General features: G+C 46.8%; 1 protein-coding gene across 1 annotated transcript in view; it reads right to left on the reverse strand.

The window, feature by feature from the left end:
* The window catches only part of plxnd1 (plexin D1), a 42,648-nt gene extending 22,712 nt beyond the window's left edge, over window positions 1-19,936 (reverse strand). The window contains exons 1-12 of the mRNA XM_047039319.1: window positions 18,502-19,936; window positions 16,782-16,958; window positions 14,013-14,144; window positions 13,315-13,415; window positions 9,752-9,881; window positions 8,873-9,050; window positions 8,674-8,782; window positions 5,722-5,821; window positions 4,102-4,200; window positions 2,606-2,695; window positions 2,395-2,488; window positions 1,154-1,410 (exon numbers count right to left, since the gene is read on the reverse strand). Coding sequence (XP_046895275.1) covers window positions 1,154-1,410; window positions 2,395-2,488; window positions 2,606-2,695; window positions 4,102-4,200; window positions 5,722-5,821; window positions 8,674-8,782; window positions 8,873-9,050; window positions 9,752-9,881; window positions 13,315-13,415; window positions 14,013-14,144; window positions 16,782-16,958; window positions 18,502-19,716 — 2,682 coding nt within the window. The 5' untranslated portion in view covers window positions 19,717-19,936. The remainder of the gene's footprint in view (window positions 1-1,153; window positions 1,411-2,394; window positions 2,489-2,605; window positions 2,696-4,101; window positions 4,201-5,721; window positions 5,822-8,673; window positions 8,783-8,872; window positions 9,051-9,751; window positions 9,882-13,314; window positions 13,416-14,012; window positions 14,145-16,781; window positions 16,959-18,501) is intronic.
* Window positions 19,937-20,140: the final 204 nt, after the last annotated feature.

Raw genomic sequence — 20,140 nt, forward strand, 5'->3', positions numbered from 1 at the left:
ACAGAGTCACTGTGGCTGGGAAGCAGAGAACCACCACAGCCACTCAAACTTCTGGGTATTCTCTGGGATAACATGGCTGCCAAAGCATTGAATCACACACTTAAGGATCCTCTGCTCCAGTTTTCCCCTCCTTCTCATATGAGGCAGCTGTGTGTGTGTGTGTGTTTGTGCGTGTGTGTGTGTACGGTGTGTGTGTTGATACATTTGGCTGACCACACAAAATACATTTCAACACAGTCAATCTCAGTCTTTTCACTCAGTGTCTTATACAGAAGTCTGAGTGTCCCTACGTACAGACGGCTCCTTTGCGTGACAGTTGGATGTGTCATCTTGTGTGTATGTATGTGTGACCTCTTTGTTTCATCTAGTTCCTTCTTGTGGGCCAGCCAGGTTTTATCTACAGGAAGTGTTTAGCTCTACTGGGCCTCATGCGAGCCGTACTTCCCGTCTACGGCAGCAGGCAGATAAAGCGTTCAGTTGTGACAAAGCAAGCTTGAACGCAACTCCAAACACAGCTCTTTAAAGCATTGAGGTTCAAGCTCAGGCGCCTACCCACGGAGGTTGAAAGGAATGTGAACAAAGCAACATTCATCCTGATGACTGCAAATGACCTGTAGAACCAAGGAGTTCCAGTCTTGGCTGACAGGACATAATGACCACCGCAGTATCTCAAACAAAACATTGGTTTGGTTTGAGGTGGTCATTTTGTGGTCATATTGGTAAAACAACATTCACTCAAACTGTTGAGTAATTTTCCTCTTGCTTATTCTATTTCTCAGGTTAACTAGTAAAGTCACATCTGAACCTACTGTAGATACATACTGTACATAGCCAGCCAGAGTTGAGCCTCAGTCAGCACACCACCAGGTTCAAACAGCCAGAGTTGAACACAGGTTAAGTGTTCCCATGCTCTCCTTGGTGGCTCCTCAGAAGAATGGCCGTTTCTCCATAGGGTCCGTGGCTGAGTGGGCTGGACACTCCCAACTGAACACTATACAGGGTGTTTTTACAGATTGAGCTGCTTTAATGAGACTCTGTCCAAACACTTGCCTTTCCAAAGTAAACCCTCATCAGGAGACACTGTACAGCCAGGGCACCTCACCCACACCATGTGACACACCACGTCCTTGTCAAACAGGCTAGGTCAAAGAGATGTTGTTTTTCTATGGAGTACTGTGTTTGTGTATGTGTGTGTGAATGTGTGTGGGTGTGTGCATGTGTGTGTGAATGTGTGTGCGGCAACACAGCCTACCTTGTAGATCTCCGGGTCGGGACACTGGTCTCCGGCAGGCTGGCACTCGTCCCTGGACCTGCAGCTGTTGTCACACCAGCCACAGAGATGACCCTGGTCCTCCCGGCCCCAACACTGGGAGCAGTCTGCACTGCCCACCCCACAGTTGTACACCTCCACTGAGAGAGATAAAGAGAGAGAGAGAGAGAGGGAAAGAGACAGAGAGAGAGAGAGAGAGAGAGAGAGAGAGAGAGAGAGAGAGAGAGAGAGAGAGAGAGAGAGAGAGAGACAGAGACAGAGACAGAGAGAGAGAGAAAGGGACGGTAAGGAGAGAGACAGACAGACAGACAGACAGACAGAGAGAGAGAGAGAGAGAGAGAGAGAGAGAGAGAGAGAGAGAGAGAGAGAGAGAGAGAGAGGAGAGAGAGAGAGAGAGAGAGAGAGAGAGGAGAGAGAGAGAGAGAGAGAGAGAATATTAGACAAAAAGAGAGCAACAGAGGACAGAAAGAGAGAGAGAGAGGAAAAAGTCAAAAACATAAAAGGAAATAGAGTTGGAGAGATAGGGGCAGGGAGAGAGCTTGATCAACATAATCTCAGTCATCTTTAAACATCTTTGCCAGGTTGGTACTGCACTACTTGAAACCACATGTGCAGGAGGACAGGCATCTGCCAGGAGAACATGAATTACTAGAGAAATAAACAGCAAGACAGGGCCAGTAATGGAAGAACAGGATACAGGAAGAGATAAAGAGAACGAGTGAGAAACAGATGAGCGTGTCCATGTTCCACTGCACCTCCCATAGAGAAACCATATGTGTGCGTGTGTATGTGTGTGTATTTGTGTGTGTATATGCCAGTGTGTATTTTTATGACTTTGTGCGGTATGAAGTATCAGATGTGTAGTTCAAGTATTCAGAGTTTCTGGCTGTTAGCCAGTGCTGTTGAGGAGGCAGTTCAGTGCTCACATGGTAGACACATGATCTGTAAACACACAGCATCTGGGCTTGGCCTGGCCTGAGTCTCAGCTGCAAAGGAGATGATCAACCTAGCAACAGTCATGCTACTTCTCATCATGGAGACGTCATTATGAAAACCAGCACAGGCTGCAAGCCAGTTACCTAACCTACTCAGATGGTGTGATGCGTGTGTGTGTGAACCCTTACCTCTCATGGGTTGAGGGCCGTCTATGTATTTGTCCTGGTAGCCCTTCCTCCGCAGACTGAGCTGGTACACCTGACTGCTCTCTGTCGTGAACAGCTGCAAGCACAAAAACATGCCTTCTGATTGGCCATCCACCAGCAGCACCGACTTTGATTGATACTCCACACAAAAATGTGACCCAGACTGTAAAGTCAGATGGTTGGTTGTACTCACTGTTACACTAGTGCATCTGACTGATGAGCTACCCTGCCACTGGGCCTCGTAGCGCTGTCCAGTCCCCAGGTCACACTCCAGCTCCTCCCCCTACGAAGCACAAGCACTGTGAGACCACATCGTACACCGTACATCAACCGTGGACGCCGTTAAAGATGAAGTGTGATGTTTCACTGAGCTCAGTAAAGACACATAACACTTATGATAATACAGCCAAGACATGAGAGAAAGCTGTCTGAATGTCTTACAGGGAATTCCTGTGGTAGCCACCCAGGTGTCGGGAGAGGGAGGTAAATCAAGGAATCTGATCTAGCCTGGGATAATTGTCCCTGCCAGGCAAAGACTCAATCCATTCATTATTAATATTCATCAACATCTGGAGGGTGTGGTTGTCAGGAACTCCTCAGGGAGCCAGTCATATTTAGCTCAGATGTTCACCTAGCAAGGCTGGGACTGATCCAGCACATCCACCACACAGCAGAAGACCCTGGCTACGCAGCACACACCAGGCAGGGCAGCTTAGTCAGCGATGCTCTGGGAGGCTGAAGTCATCAGTGACACTGGGATTAGGTCAGCTTAACAGCTCATCAGGAGTATCAATATGGATAGAAAGGGTAACCCTGAGCATGTTTAGAATTGTAGCATGTTTCTTCTATCCTGATAGATTTCCCTCTTGCTGTTTGTGAGTAGCGTCTAAGGTGTTTGATCTTAGTGTTCTCTCAACAGAATGCCCCATGCTGATGGAGTATGTCGCCTGACCCAGGACCATCTAACTGTGTCTCAGCTTTAGGTCTCGTTTAGTATAGAATCTAATACGGTGGAATGTAGCTAAGGTATGATTTTCCTGGAGTATTGAGTAATGGCAAAGCCAATGACATTCTTCAAACAATGTGTGTTTATATAAAGCTTGAAACTGAAATCTAAGAACAGCAATATAAGAAGCTGATTAGGTCCAGGACAATTTGTGTGTGAGTTTATGTCTGTATATGTGTTTGACTCACTGTCTATCACCATGGAAACCCAGTAGGGGACTGTGTGAAAGGGCAAAGGGGGTTATGGGTATGCCTGACCGGACCTGGCAACCAGTCAAGGCTGGAATCTACCCGCCTCATTCAGGACAAGAGAATGAATCACACACAAGTAACAACTGGAGTTTAAACGATCTGAAAACAGTGTTCATTTTAATTATCAGTTGAAACTGTAGAGTTCCAGCCTAGTGTAAATGCTGTGAATACAAGGCATTAGTGACTGAATCTACCTAATAAGAGATAAGCAGTTCAGACAGTGTGTTTGACATGAGAGACAGCTGTAAGGTGTTTGTCTGAAGCAATACAGATACTGATTTATTAATAAATCTCCTCTATGGTCCTAGTTCAGTCCAGCTTGAAAGAGATCATTCGATGTCCTGAATGACCTAACTCAATTTGCACCAACCACTCCAGGTGGTGTCTCTGACTCGGTACTCGCTAATCTCAAAGCAAAGCTGGGTGATATACCTCTTCCACGTTGCGTAGCGACAGGATGAAGTCCTGGGTCATCCCTGAGGGCAACGGGGGAACCTCTGGGGCTACGAGGCCGGGACAGGAAGCAGCGTTCTGGGGGATAGGAAGTGACATGGTAGGGTTAAAGAAAACAATGGCTACCCCCGCACACATCCGCATCCCAAAATACCTGTCCTGTTTATCTATGGGGAGGAAGAGGGAGGGAGCAGCCTGGCCCACTCTCAGGAGGACAACAATAGAACAGAGGGATGGAGAGGGAGCAGGAAAACAGCCCCACCGGACAGAAGGATGGGACTACACAGCCTCTGTCTTTGACCACATCACAGCATTTCCCTTCATAAAGCAGGTCCTTACATTGTTTCCTTAATTCCAGGTATAATTCATCTTTGTTACATAACTTTGTTTTCAAAGGGGTCCATCAATAAAGTTAGCTTAAATACTATCAACCTAACTGGACATTGCAGTTCAGTAGGAAATAGCCACAGAACACATGGGTTTCAGACGAGCAGCAGACTAGCAGAGCACTCTGACTCATCTAACCAGCGTCCTCCTGCTGAGTCAGCCGGCCTTCAGGGCCCAGCCACAACCAGACCAGCTGGGTGTGAGGGGCTGTACAGCCGGCCTTCAGGGCCCAGCCACAACCAGACCAGCTGGGTGTGAGGGGCTGTACAGCCGGCCCTCAGGGCCCAGCCACAACCAGACCAGCTGGGTGTGAGGGGCTGTACAGCCGGCCTTCAGGGCCCAGCCACAACCAGACCAGCTGGGTGTGAGGGGCTGTACAGCCGGCCCTCAGGGCCCAGCCACAACCAGACCAGCTGGGTGTGAGGGGCTGTACAGCGGCTTGGGGACTCTAAGCTCCGTCAGAGCCCAGGTATGTACAGAGAGGGCAGCGCCTGCTGACTTTAAGAGCTCCATCAGGCTCCACTGGTCTCCCTTTATGTTGGTCATTACAGTACATTGTGGCAACCAAGGGATGTAGCCAGGGGTTGCCACAACATATATTCTTTCAACTTCCCCTTTTGATTGTATACTTATATTTATATAGGTATAAACTGGTTTGGTTTTTAATATTTGTCAATTAACTTCAATGTACAATATTGAATTGACAAGGGAACAAATGAGATCAAATACTGTATAATTACAGTCATAGTATTCCAAAGATTTTACATTTTACCGTACGTTTTCCTACAGTCACAAACAAGTTGCAATAGAGCATGGGGAGCTTTCACTCTATGGAGGTGTATTCAACATACCCTCCTACAGGCTTGGAGCGGGCCACTTCAGGACAGTTTGGATATGGAAATATTCAAATGAGCTGGAACATAGGGGCCCATTCTTAAACAAATGGGTTCCAACGGGCATATCAAACCCAACAGCCATGAAGACAGTTTTCTAAAAGGTCGATGGAGATTTTATATGGTACATTATCTAGTCGGGAGTCTGTAAACCACACTCATGAGTTTTATGAGCTTTTCCAGAATGGTTGAATGGAGCATAGCTTTGACCACATGCTCTTGCCTAACCATGGAGCACTAACATCATGCCACAGCCTGAAGAGAAGCAGTTGCCAGGGAGTGTTTGGTGTGCTCTAGTCTAGACCTTGGGGTAACTGACCTCCAGGAGGGTGTGTGTGGAGTCCTCTTTACTGGAGACACATGAGTGGCTCTGCTGGTCCCAGTAACACTTCCATCTGGTGCTCAGACAGCTACCACACCTGAGGGACAAGATAAGGTTAGTCTAGTGCGTTTGTGAGTGTGTGTGTGTGTGTGAGTGCGCGGGTACTTGAGAGTGTTTGTGTCTGCTGTGTGTGTTCTCAGACAGCCTAAACTGGAACACCTCCACTGTGTGAGCCATTCTTGTGCCTGAGGGGGGGAGACAGATGTCCCACACAAGGCAAGACAGTGCCTCCAGTGATACCACGACTCTGAGGAGGGGTCTGGAGTGCTGTTAAGAAGAGGGGGTACACGTGAGAAGAAGGATGAGGACGGCGTTGAAGGAAAGCAGACAGCCCACTTGAGGGACTCTTATCAGTGAAAGCTATTTTCTTTTTCTCTAACTTTGCTTCTGTCCCGTCGATCCACACGAACACAGAGGAGCCCTCTAACACTGATCCACACAAACACAAACGCCCTATCTGTGTCTCCGCTCGCCTCGCTAACCCCTGACCCAACCTCAACCGTCTCTGGCATACACAAACAGACCGGGCACATAGTACACCAAACACACACACACATACAATGAACACACACATAAATGCACACATCCACACACACACAGCAGCACGCTGAGCACACAAAGCTGTACTGACTCTCAGGGCCTCTCAGTGAACAGGGTGGTTAAACACACACTCTCAATCATGTCCCTGTCAGGGAGAAAGATTTCAGGGAGAAAAGACTTCAGGGGGCAGACAGAAGGGGCAGACAGAGACAGGAGGAATAGATAGACAAAGACACAGTGACGAGGACGACCACATCAAGAACAGAGAGTGAGAGAGAGTGGGAGTGGGAGAGGGAGAGTGAGATAGAGGGAGGGAGAGGGAGAGAGAGAGAGAGAGACAGAGAGAGAGAGAGAGAGAGAGACAGAGACAGAGACAGAGACAGAGACAGAGACAGAGACAGAGACAGAGACAGAGACAGAGACAGAGACAGAGACAGAGAGACAGAGACAGAGACAGAGACAGAGAGAGAGAGAGAGAGAGAGAGAGAGAGAGAGAGAGAGAGAGAGAGAGAGAGAGAGAGAGAGAGAGAGAGAGAGAGAGAGAGAGAGAGAGAACTGGTCAGCTGGGTGTCCAACTGGGCAGAGAGGAATGCTACCGTCTGGTTGTCATTAACACTTCACCTAGTAACCACTCTGACTAGGCTGTGCGAGAACTGTCTTAACACACACTCACACACATCCTGAGAATTAGAGAACCATGCACAGAACATGAAAAAAAGACCCCCATATCCAGTAACCGTGTGAAGCAGTACCTTAGGAGTCTCCTTGTAATAGCTCTTTCTTGAGTTATTAAAAGAGCAGCTTGAAGTGATTAAAAGTTGATAGAGTATCACAGCTCCTCAGATAGCAACATAGCACTCTTCCTGTGAAAATGGCACTTAGCTCATTATCACCTTCAACAATATGCCATCAAATTTCACACCGCCAGACCTTACTGAGGACAGGTTTAATACACACAGTCATACACACATGCACACGCCAGGATATACAGAACTTCAGAAATACAATCTGTCTTTACACCTTAAAATCATTATGACACGAGCCAATAATAAAACTCACATCGTGTGGACCTTCAGACATGGTCAAAAAGGCAGGAGCACAGCAGTTGCTGGTCCCCTGAAGGTTGCAAATGAGAGGGAAGAGAAGCAGAGGAGAGCAAGAGAGAGGAGAGCAAGAGAGAGGAGAGCAAGAGAGAGGAGAGCAGGGGAGAGCAGGGGAGAGCAAGAGAGAGGAGAGCAAGGGAGAGGAGAGCAAGGGAGAGGAGAGCAGAAGAGAGCAGAGCAGAGCAGGGGAGAGGAGAGCAGAGGAGAGCAGGGGAGAGGAGAGCAGAGGAGAGCGGGGGAGAGGAGAGCAGAAGAGAGCAGGGGAGAGCAGAGGAGAGCAAAGCAGAGGAGAAGAGAGCAGGGGAGAGGAGAGCAGGGGAGAGGAGAGGATATGAGAGGAGAGCAGAGGAGAGCAGAGCAGGGGAGAGGAGAGCAGAGGAGAGCAGAGGAGAGCAGGGGAGGGGAGAGCAGAGGAGAGCAGAGGAGAGCAAAGCAGAGGAGAGGAGAGCAGGGGAGAGGAGAGGAGAGCAGGCGAGAGGAGAGCAGAGCAGAGGAGAGCAGAGCAGAGGAGAGCAGGGGAGAGGAGAGCAGAGGAGAGCAGAGGAGAGGAGAGCAGAGGAGAGCAGGGGAGAGGAGAGGAGAGCACAGCAGAGCAGAGGAGAGGAGAGGAGAGGAGAGCAGAGCAGAGCAGATGAGAGCAGGGGAGAGGAGAGCAGAGGAGACAGGAGACGGGAGCAGAGCCTGTGTGTGGGACCACACTGTCTGAGGAGCCGACAGACCACAGCTCCCCACAGGAACAATCAACAACCAACAAGACCAGGAGCAGGCTTCACTCATCCCATTTCCTTTATTTTCATCTCAAGAATATTAACACAACAGTGAATCCTGTTCAAAACCTCAACCAAGCTATAGACCAAACAGACCTTCCATAACATTTATCCACCAATGTTGCAGAACAGAGCTTTCAAGCTGGACAGAGGAGCATGCCCTGAGTGACATCAGCTGAGACAAGAGGCTTTGCTCTCCTTTCTGCCTTGAGCTACATGTGTGCAGAGAGAATGCCAGTGAGACTATAGCTGACATTTGGCCGACATTTGAGTGATGCAGAGGACTTGGCAGAGGCCCCTGCCCTGGGACCTGTCTGCATGAGCGCCTCACAGTGCTCATATTGGTATTAAAACTCTGTGTGTTTTGGTGCATGTAGTTGTTAGAGGTGACTGTTGTGTGTTCTATTTGAATTACGGAGTGTATAGTTTACAGCAGTAGGATTGTGTGTGTGGATTTGTAGTTTTAGGGTGTGACTCACGCAGTCTTGAGATGTATCATGCCCGTCCTCTCACAGTCATAGATGACAAAGCTTCCTGACACCACAGCAGTTCCGTTCACTTTTATTGCCACGGGAACTGTCAGATGATCTGTCCCAACAAACAAACAGATGTGTTCAAGATACTACCTTGTGGAGAGTGGGAAGGGTAGGGGTGTGGTGTGGTGGGGGGAGCCCTTACCTCTGCCAGGGGGGATGTTGGGGTACCTGTCGCGGGGGAGGAGGGGGCAGGTCTGGATCTGGGCAGGCCCATAATCCAGGTGTACGGTGGCTGCCGTGGATACGCCCAATCCATAATCACACTCCACACGGGAGCCAATTAGATCAGGTACACTGCCGTTGATCAAAATTCCTACATCCTGAATGGATAGGGAGGCAAAGAAGGAGTAGAAGTCATCAGTGTGGGTGTTGCTGACATGTCTAAAGGGTTTAACCAAATGTTAAGAAATTGGAAGAGTCATAGCTCCAAATGATATAGTTTATTGTAGTTCAAGTTAATTATAGTTCAATATGGTTGATGATATTGAAGGCCATATGGCACAGAAGCGTGACTGAAAGTGAGAATCTTATCGTGAAACATGACACCCCATTGACGTGAACTGACTTCACTGGCATCGTTTCAAAATGTCTGAGGAAAGGGGCAAAAGGGTGAAGAAACAGACAGCATAACAACGCTGGTTTGAGATGCCAGCTACATGTGGTAACATGCTTCAGTGAACTCTATTCTATTGTCTTTGGAATTGATCACTTCCTAGCTATGGCGCAAACGTCCTGCTTCCTGCCTTATGCTTCCTGTTTGGGGAGACGGCAGTGGGCCCAGCTTCCTGTGGCCCTGAGTGATGTCTTGGGATGTGCCAGCTGCTGGACCTATCCAGGCTTAACTGACTTACACATCAACTAAAGTGTTGCCCTCATCAGTAGACACCTCCTCCTCATACACATGCTTAGAACATTAGCCAACAATATAGCATTGATTCATAATGTATACGCAACAATAAGGAGGTTGCATACATACAGTAGAAACGGTGTGTTTGAATGTGTCTATGCCCAGTCTTGGTACCTTGATGTCTGCAGACACGCTGATCTCAGGGGGGGTGAGGGTCATGGAGGGGCACTGCTGGGATCCCTCGCCCATCCCGATCCAGGAGCGAGCCATCCGTCCCAGGATACACTCCTTCTGGATGGTGCACCTGGGGGGAGAGGGCACAGGCAGAGGGTCAGGCTGACTGGATGTGACTGGGAAGACAGACAGAGAGGACTTACACAGAGGTTATGGGACATGGCAGCGATGGAGATCTAAATTGTTATTAGCAATGCTTTTCATTTTCCTCAGCAGTGTCTGCTTCCAGTGAACATTTAGACATGTTCAAACATCTTTGGCATATTTAATGCCTGAGTGTTACAGTCTTGTTCCCACATTTGTTATCAAGCTGCTGGTCTCATCTGAGCTGTCGGTTAGGATAGTTCAAACTGTAGCCTGTTTGACTCTGGGACACACACATTCCCAGCAGCTGGACCTATAGGCACTGCAATCAGGGGCAACTTAGTTAAATTACAGTACTACCAGACCAAGTATTTGTCCATGTGTGTGTGTTTAAGTGTAAAGGATGACTCTGAATAAATCAAAAGATGAATTGACCAAGCAGGGTGGTCTCATATTTTGGCTTCTGTTTCACTACTAAGCTTAAGAGGTCCCTCAGCACTAGGCTGAGTCAGGACAGCAGGACACAAAGACCTTCAACTCTGGACAGAGCAGCAGCCCCACAGAACAGCAGTTACAATGAGTTTGAAACCTATATTTATATATGCTTTTTATACTTTAACGGCTGTTCTAAAATAGAACGTTGAATGTGTGTGAATGAGTGAGGATGTGTATGAGGGTGTTTGTGTGGGTGTGAAAACAGATGTCTGTCAGGGTGCTTGTGCGTTATTGTGTGTGTGCCTGTGTGTGTTTGTGGTTGAATGCATTTATGTGTGTGTATGTTTGTGGTGGGAAGATGGGGGGGGGGGGTGCTGTTGAATACAAACTTGTGTGTCTGTGCGTGTGTGTTTGTGTGTCTTTGCATGCGAGAGTGACTGTCCAGATTGTCAGTCCCAGGGTGCTGAGGGACCAGCAACGCTGTGAGGTCAGCCACGGGGATAAAAATAGAACTCAAATGCTCTGCAATCCCACAAACATCCCCTACATACTCACTCCACTGCACACAGACTTTCACCAAACTCTAACTACCACCCTAGAATCCAATCTCACCTAAAACACATCCAACATATGGTAGACAAACACCTAATAAGGCTGCTGTCATTTAGGAACATAATTGAGAAAGACTCCCTGGAATAGCAGAGAGACAACATAGCGGGTGTTCAAAAGACTGGCCTAACAAGATGCCTTTCTGACCGGAAACATCTGCAACCATGACTCACTGGCTTACCAACTGAACCATCATGGGTTCTTTATTTTTCTCACTTCCCTTTTTACATTTACATTTACATTTAGTTATTTAGCAGACGCTCTTATCCAGAGCGACTTACAGTAAGTACAGGGACATTCCCCCGAGGCAAGTAGGGTGAAGTGCCTTGCCCAAGGACACAACGTCATTTGGCTCAGCCGGGAATCGAACTGGCGACCTTCAGATTACTAGCCCGATTCCCTAACCGCTCAGCCACCTGACTCCTTTTTTTAAGAAAAAGCATGAACCACTCAATATCTAATGTATTCACATATATCAGTCAACGGCTCAAACACCCTGTGATCAGGGCGTGAATATTCACACATAATGTTCATGCCATCCTTACGTACACACAGATACAAGCAGACATTTACACAAACACATGCATATCACCTGTCAAATTCATTGGCTCAGCACACAGACCTTAAATTTAAAAAGAACAGCTCCTTAAAATAAACAAAGTTAACACAAGCAGCTGAAATATGAGCTGAGAAAACCCATTCCTCACAAAGTTCCTGAGTGTCTGGGAGGTGATAAGGAGGATAAGCTGATAAGAAAGTTAAACACCTTAATATATGAAACTGCCTCTTGGAAGTACCACACACAGATAAAGCATATTCACGGACCACACTCTTAACCACAAAGACTTCTCAAGGGCATAAAGAACACATCCAGTAAAGCTAATCCATCAACAACTTACAGTGCATCTGGAGTACAGGCAGAAAGTGTAGCTACACCCGCTCAGACACATGCGTCATAGTCATTCAGAGTCACACAGACACACACAGAACACACACACAAAGGAAGACTGTGATGGATTCTCAGATTGTGAGATCACTTTCTTGTCCTGGTTGTGTTTGAGTGTCTGTTTGCATCAGAGAGGGTCAACCTCCCACTGAAGGCGAACTTAGATGACCTGATAGGAGCTCTCATCCATGGATGGGCCCCCCAACCCCCCCCCCCCCCCCCCTCCCCAGCCCCCCCAGCCCCACCCACTCCCCCCGCCCACCTGGACCCTACAGGCCTTCCTATCCACCCAGCATGACTGGTCAAACATTGCCACAGACACACACTCATGACATCAGCTCCCAGTCCTCAGAAAGCAACACAGAAGGACACACAGGCATGTGCACGACTCTGTCACGCACACGCACAAAGGCACACGGCATAAAGACATGTGCAAACTCACGCAGACAGACGTTCACATATTCACAAAGACACGAGCGCACATACACACTTTGACATTTCCTTGTCAAAAGATCCAGTGTGTGCTCTCCCTCCCACAACCACCATCACAATCAACGCTCCTTTGTAAAGGAGGAGAGAGGAGGAGCGAGGAGGAGCGAGGAGGGAGAGGCAGAGAATGAGAACAGAGAACAGAGAGGGGAGAAAATGGGGTAACTTGAAAAATATGAATGTGAGAAAATGAGGAAAGGGAAATAAGAGAAAGACACAATGATAAACAAACTGGTAGAGGAGACAGAAACAAACTCCACAGAATAAAAGGAGGAGAGCAGAGGAAAACAAATCCATACATAAAGGGCAAGGAGAGAAGGCATTATAAATTCTATCCCTTCTACAATATATTTCCCACCTTTACCACACACAATGGCACCCACACACACACACTCATCTATACACATATGCATGTACACACACCTACACATAATGCCCTTGTCAGTTAATGAAATGAATACTATGTTATTCTATCCCAGGCCTTCTCTCTCTCTCTCAGTGCCCTCTGGCCATGCCAGAGCCCAGGCACACATATCACTAACCCTCTTCTATCTCATCTCCTAATCTGCTTTTATCACCCAACACAGCCCTCACACACACACACACACATACTCTGCCCTTTGAGAATACAACACTAAAAACACAGCACACAAGAGTAAGAGAGCAAGACACAGAGCACAGATCCAAGAAGCCAACCCCCACAATGACAGAGCAACAGGAGGTGCTAGTCCTGTCACTGCTCATTGGATGGTGTCACTTCGGCATGTTATCCAACAATGACTGGAACAAAAACTCAGCCATTTTCCCCCTGCTGTTCTACTTGACTAACAAAATCTAGAGGTGCCCAGTTAACTGACACTTTGTCAGAATGGACAGTGTGGTTGGTGTGTTGGTGTAGTGTATTGATTTCCTAGCCGGCTGATAGATGGTAGACTCCCACCTGTTCTCCAGTGTACACCAGCCACAGTGGGCGTCTCCAGCTCCCAGACAGTCACTGCAGCTGCCGTACTGGTCACACACCGCCACCTTCACCCTCAGCAGCTAAACAGGACACATACGGACAGACATACATACATAGGCTTGACAAGCTTGTCTACCACCATCAGTGTAAAACCACAGGTGAAGCCACAGTCACAGACATTTACTTTACAAATTAGGAATTCAAGGATTCTTTCGCATGGAAGCAATATTTTTTTCTTCTTCTCTCTTTAGACGTGTAAAATAAGTTTTTCCAGGGGGAGCTTTTACATTTACAAAGTAAGTCAATTCATTTTCTCCTTCACACATTGTCAATGAGATTTCAAGATGTCCCCAGCACCCCTCCATTCCCATGTGTGAACAGTGGGAATGTATGTGCCTCCACTCCCATACACCGTGAGACCTGGAGCAAACACGTCCTTGAAAAACAACTGACACTTCCATATTGTAGAGATGATTTGTATTACAAAATGCTACACAAATTGCTTTGCAAAATGTCCCCTCTGCAAAAAGCACCTACAGTGAGTTAGCTTAATTCCTGCCAAACTATAGGCAACCATTAGCTGTACAAACAGTTTGCGGTATCAATATACTGTACTAGAAACACAAGTGTTACAGGAATAAGTGATGGTGGGAGACGGTAATGTTTTGCAGACTTACATGGTGAGCTGTCATGACGTAAAGGAAGTTCCTGTCGTTGGGGTCGAAGGTCATGATGTGGTGAACTGATTCGCCAGGTCTTAGCTTCAGTGTCCACTGATTGGCCACAGTCAGGTTCCTTAGGAGGGTCAGCTGTAGAAAACAAAATGTTTTAATTTTAAAGCCTGGTATTCTATAGTTCTGCACTGACGATACAATATAGCTAAGCTATAATCATTTACTATATTTCAGATTCTGCAAGTTAAGCAGCTTTTTAAAATGAGGACACTTCCAGCTTGTATAAAAGAGGGGGATTTAAACACCTACAGTACTTAGTTCTGTGGTGATTTTTCTCTGCCAAATATTATGTCAGGTGCAATGCGTACTTACAGAATAAAATTTAGCTAAATGGGTTTATTTCTATTTTATGTGGTGTGCAACGCCCCCCCCCCCCCCCACACACACACACACACACACACACACAAAGACACATACAAAGTCTTCAATAGAAAATAAATCTAATAAATAAAAAGGCAGCAGTCAGTGACTTCCTGTCAGACTAACAGTGAGGATCTTGTTTTTGTACATTTCTATGCTTAACTGTGAGATCCTGGTGACAAGCTGAGACTGGGTTTCTTCTCCATGCACTGACCACACACACAGACATACACACACACAGACATACACACACACACAGACATACACACACACAGACCTACACATAGACATACAGTACATATGCAGACACACTGAAACCTTTGCAAATACCAGGAAGAAATAAAGCTATGCCCCACCAGTCCTGAATGAAGCTAAATCAGTATACCATGAAACACTCTATGACTGTCTAACACACACACAATACACACACATTTCCTCTATCTCTCTATGTATCACAGTCCTAGGGACAATGCAGTTGTGTGCCTAACCCCGTCCAGGTCAATAAAGAACAAACAAACCGAGTGGGCCAGTAGGGAGCAGCCCACACCTGGCCAGAGAGCAGAGCAGAGGACAGGAGGAGGGAGATGGCACGGTGCACAGCCAGGTCACACAACACAACACCTGCTCTGCTGGCAGGTCACTCCCCCTCCCCATTCTCTGTCTGTCTGTCTGCCTGCACATGAAAGACTCAATTCAACCCAGGAGTGCTCAGCTGCCACAAGCTGTGGGTGTGTTTTTTTTATTGTGTGCGTGTGTTTGCGTGTGTGTGTGTGTGTGTGTGTGTGTGTGTGTGTGTGTGTGTGTGTGTGTAAGAGAGAGAGAGGATATTAAAAGATAGAAAGCGAAATATCTGAAGGTTGAGAGAAGAAAGAGAGAGACTGTGTGTTTGTTTACAAAAGACTAATCAAAGGAACTTTTTATGTCTGAGATGGTGTGGTATGGACAGAGAGAGAGAGGGATTTGGGGACAATGATTGCTAAACTGAGATAGATTAAGATTAAGATTAAAGAGACTGCAAGAACAGAGTCTGTCCTTCTGCAGTAAGAGGGAGACTCAGTTAAGGTGTAATTAGAAATTACTTCATTGAGGGGTCTCCTAAACACAGGAGCAGAAGCCTAACTTAATCTGTACTGCTGTTCCCTTGTGCTCAGACTGAGCCAAACTCACAGGCACAATCACATTACACACACTAACAGCACCATTACCCTCTGTAACACTACTGCCCTCAGGGCAAACACACACAAAGCACCACACACACAGAAGCATACATAGTAACGTACATGCGCATGCACACACACAACATATGTCATTTGGAACATAAACACATGCACCTATGCATATTTGCCCCAAGCTGAACACAATGCATGCACAGCATGCCGCACACACATGCAGCACGGATACAAACATATACAGAAACACACACACACACACACAAACAAGCACTCCAGATAGAACTCTGACACAGCACATATCAAGGGGTATGTACAGTGGTGAACACATGCAATATAAACACCAAACCACTCTTTCGCTCTCTCTTTTTGTGACATGAGGGCACAACCAGACACCTAAAAACCCTAAACATACAATCAGGCAAACCAAATAGACACGCACACACGCGCAAACGCACACAAACACACACAAACCCACACACCAAGCATCCGGTGTACAAACATAAACCTTCTCAACAAACCAATTATCTTTAGTAAGGGCAGCAACAACAAAAAAACTGATTTTCAAACAAGGAGAGCTTTCAGGAGCCCTGAAACAAGACACCCTCCAGCAGAATAGTTCTAACATTGTAAAAGGTACCAGTCTAATGAAGAACAATAGGGCCAGAGAGCTTTCAGACAGACTTTTATGTCCTTCCTCTCAGCTGAGACGTAGCTCATGGCGCTCCCTGTGTCGGGCTGTTCTGTTGGCTCAGTGAGGGGTGACTTGGAATGCGGGTGAGACAGGATTAAGGAATTCCGCTAATTGGAGGAGAAAGTTTTTATAGGCTGAAGGCACTGCAGATGTTGTCAAGCTGAATCTGTGGACTGCTGTCTGAAAACCTTCACACTGCAAGAGTGAGTCACCTAACAGAACACACTGCTGCTTCTGCTCTCTGAGTGTGTGCGGCAGATGACCAGCCTCCTCATCATTGACTGAAGGGTTAACTGAAGGGTTAGGCCATGTCTGACAGAGCAACTATTGTTAAATAAAATATTCTCTTTTCGTAAAACTGGAGCTTAAAAGACACATTTGTTTCCTTGTATGAGGGTTTGAACCACATCCACAATGGCAAATTGAGTAAAACAACAGTTTTGTCGTGCCTAGTGTTGGGATGTGTGTGTGCGCGCGTGTGTGTGTCACCTTGCGCAGTCGTCCAGTGCTGGTTCCCAGGAAGACCACAGTGTGGTTGTGTATATTGTCCACGGCAACTGAGGTGAGCCCTATGGCCTCATAAAGGGGTGTGGCCCTCAGGGGCCTGCGGAGTGCCAGGGGGTGTTGGAGGTGGGCTGCCCCACAGTCAAGCTGCTCCGGCTGCAGCTAATAACAAAGAAGAAGAACATATTTACTGAACAGACAGAAAATGAGTGACAGTGTGAGAATTCCGACCACCCTTGGCCCAATAAATATGTAAATACATGGACACGGTAAACCTATTAATTAAAAGTGAAACTTTAATTAAAAGACATTAGCACCCATGTAAAATAAATAACAACTAGAAGTCAATTTGGTTGGTCTAATCATTTTAGTGCATCTGAATAGACTGTTTAGTTAACTATACCATTCCACATTAACGCTTGGATGAGCACCACAACTAGAGATTTATCTGTCTCTTTTTGTAAGCAGGGAAGCAATAACAAGACAACATAGTGGATATCTTTGGAGTCTGTTCCCACGCGCAGCTCTTCTCTGGCCTCTTTGCTTATCATAAATTTTGTCCTTGGCTTTCCTTCAATGCAGGGCCCTCAGCCACGCTACAAAAATATCAGATTTCAACGGTCACAGCAGTCGAAGCAAAACCAAAGAAAGCCTTTCTTCTCAATGCAATATGATGTCTTTTCTTTGAGAAAACACAACCACATCAAGCCACAAGTGGGTGCCTGGGGAAAGGCTCTATGGGCTGAGAAACGTCTGGCGTACTGCTCATGGTAAGAATGGCCCAACCAGCATGGGTGTCTGTCTCTCAGGACCTCAGCATCTTAATGACCTGACAGCGTAGGGGTCTCTAGACTCCGCAATCCAACAGCCTGTTTGTTACAATCTCCAACCTGTCAATCAATCTAGCCACACTGAAAGGATGGAATTTCACAGCATTCCTCAGACTGCGGGCAGAACATAGGCTTCAATTTCATTATGAGGCACTGCCACTGACTGTTGGAAACAAAACAGTCATTTTCCATTTGATGTAAAATCATGTCAGGAAATCAAATAACTAAAACAGTTTTCTATATCGTTGAACCAGTCACAACATAATAAAAAAATATGATCATTACATTGACATTTTAGTTTTTTAGCAGTTACTTTTATTCAAAAGAACAAAGTTACTCCTTATGTTAAGCCTAATGCAATATTAAGGGAATTGGGGAAACTGTTAGTATTTCGTGATTGGCCTACTCGCGAGATAAGTCTATCTGATCCATCCTGCAGTTCCCATAACCTTCGCATGCTTTGGAGGATCCTTCAAGCAATCCTGACCCCAGGCGCACTCGTGACATGGGAAATTTCTCCCCTCATGAAAGCATCATTCATTATAGTTAGTCTACTAAAACTGTCAAGTATGTCATATCATGTTGCCAAAAGCAACCGTGGAGTACTTATAGATTAATATGTTTTCCAAAGAAGAAGAAAAAAGTGTATTTGAAGCTTCAGACAAATGTGTAGGCAAAGTGCAAACTTCAGAAAAACTTTTCAGCATTTCGGAAGAAACGGGTGTATATATTTTTTGATGTTTTCGGAACCTTAATTTTTTTTAAATGGTAAGGGGGGGTATTGTATAGAGTCTCATATACAGTATGTATGGGATTTATACGAGACCAAATCTCCTAATAAATTCCATGTCCACACGTATTACATGTATACTTACAACCAGAGTGCCCTTGTGTATGCACGCTGCGCCAGAGCCCTGAATGACGCTGTCCAGCACCTGCACATCGCTGCTGGGGGAGTTGGAGCAGTTCTTACGACCCTGTCGGATCTCCTCCTCGATGTCTGCGAATCTAAACGCGCACAGAGCAGACTTTCTGTCCGCTTTTGCAAACACGCCGAAGAGGTAGGAGTCCGTATGGATCTCGGCTGGGTGGACGGACACAAGCCGGTTATATATGTTACCGTTAGATCCACATTGTAGCGGCATCTGGATGTAGGATTCTGTAAGTTTCCGACTCTCTGCGCCCGAAGTGGGTTTGCGTGTACTATCAGTGTCCAAACATATCCTGGCAAGGATGCTATTGGGCTGGCTCTCCTTATGGCCCATTTTTGCGTCATTGTTGATCGCAATGTAAGAATACGTCTTCTGTATAAATGCATGTACAAAGTTAAGTTTGTTTTTTGGTTTCACCTCCTGTTTAATTTTAAACACGTTATCCTCGGACGGGTTGATGTCATAAGTGAAAAGCCGGGATAAGTCCTTGATGTTCAGAGACCGAATGGCAATCTCCGGCGTGTTCTCGAAGCGCAGGTCCTCTTTGCTGTGGTTCTTCGGAAAGAACGGTGTGCCAGCCCCAGTATAGGTCGCCCCGACTAGGAGCCGCGTGTTCCCTCCGTGGCTCCTGAAAATCAGCCCCACGGTGGAAGCATTGGGGTGATTTGCTGCGATATTCAGCATGCTGGGAAACACAGTTTTCTCTCCCTGAGGGGGGAACTCCACCGCTATCTCCGATATGTTATCCATTTTCCTAAGCTCACAAAAGCCCTGGTACACGGAGCCACACACCAGAAGCACCCCCTGCTCCCTGTCCAGCTCCAACAGCTTGTTGAAGTTGTCAGTGAGGGATTTCGGATGCTCGCACGGAGCCTGCGGTAACTGTGGCGCATGGCACAACAGGTTGTCCTCAACCGGACCGGTCCTCTTCTCCACCTCTAAACTCAGGGTCCCGTTCAGCTGGTAGATGGTGTTGACAGTGGCCAGGTACACTTTTGTAGATACCTGGTCAACCACGAAATTATTGGTCAGGTTTGGACACTCAAATGCCTGTTGGATCTGTAGCGCGCGAGCGAAGCGCGGGCCATGGATACTCCACGGTGATTCCAGAAGCAGGACACCGAGGATCAGAACAGCTATCTCTGTCGAAGGAAGCATTTTTCCTTCTGGTCGGGTTCCGCGTGTTCTGTGCCGAGGGGTGCATTGAGTAAAGAAAAAATATTGTGTTTGTTCCTACTGCGACAATCTAAGAGGAAAGGCTGTTTCCTGCTCAACGCCTAAACACGGAGTGACGTGATAGCCTAAGAGAGCCGTTGCTCCTTCTCTCAGTGCAGCGCAGCGTAGGCAGAGTGAGCTGTGTGAGAGCACACTGCTGCTGCTGCCCCTTTCTCGGACAATCCCAAAAGTCAAAATGCCCTTCTGTTATGAAAAACTATCATATATTTAGATACACTTAGATAATGTGTTGTATTGGGAATACACGTTTGCGCACATAACACGCCAAACGTCTTTTCTAAATTAGCTTTATAGGATAGCCTACATTCACATTAAATCAACTGATACGCTAAATTGAAGGACAATA

The sequence above is a fragment of the Hypomesus transpacificus genome, chromosome 18 (assembly GCF_021917145.1).
Source record: "Hypomesus transpacificus isolate Combined female chromosome 18, fHypTra1, whole genome shotgun sequence".
Lineage (NCBI taxonomy): Eukaryota > Metazoa > Chordata > Actinopteri > Osmeriformes > Osmeridae > Hypomesus > Hypomesus transpacificus.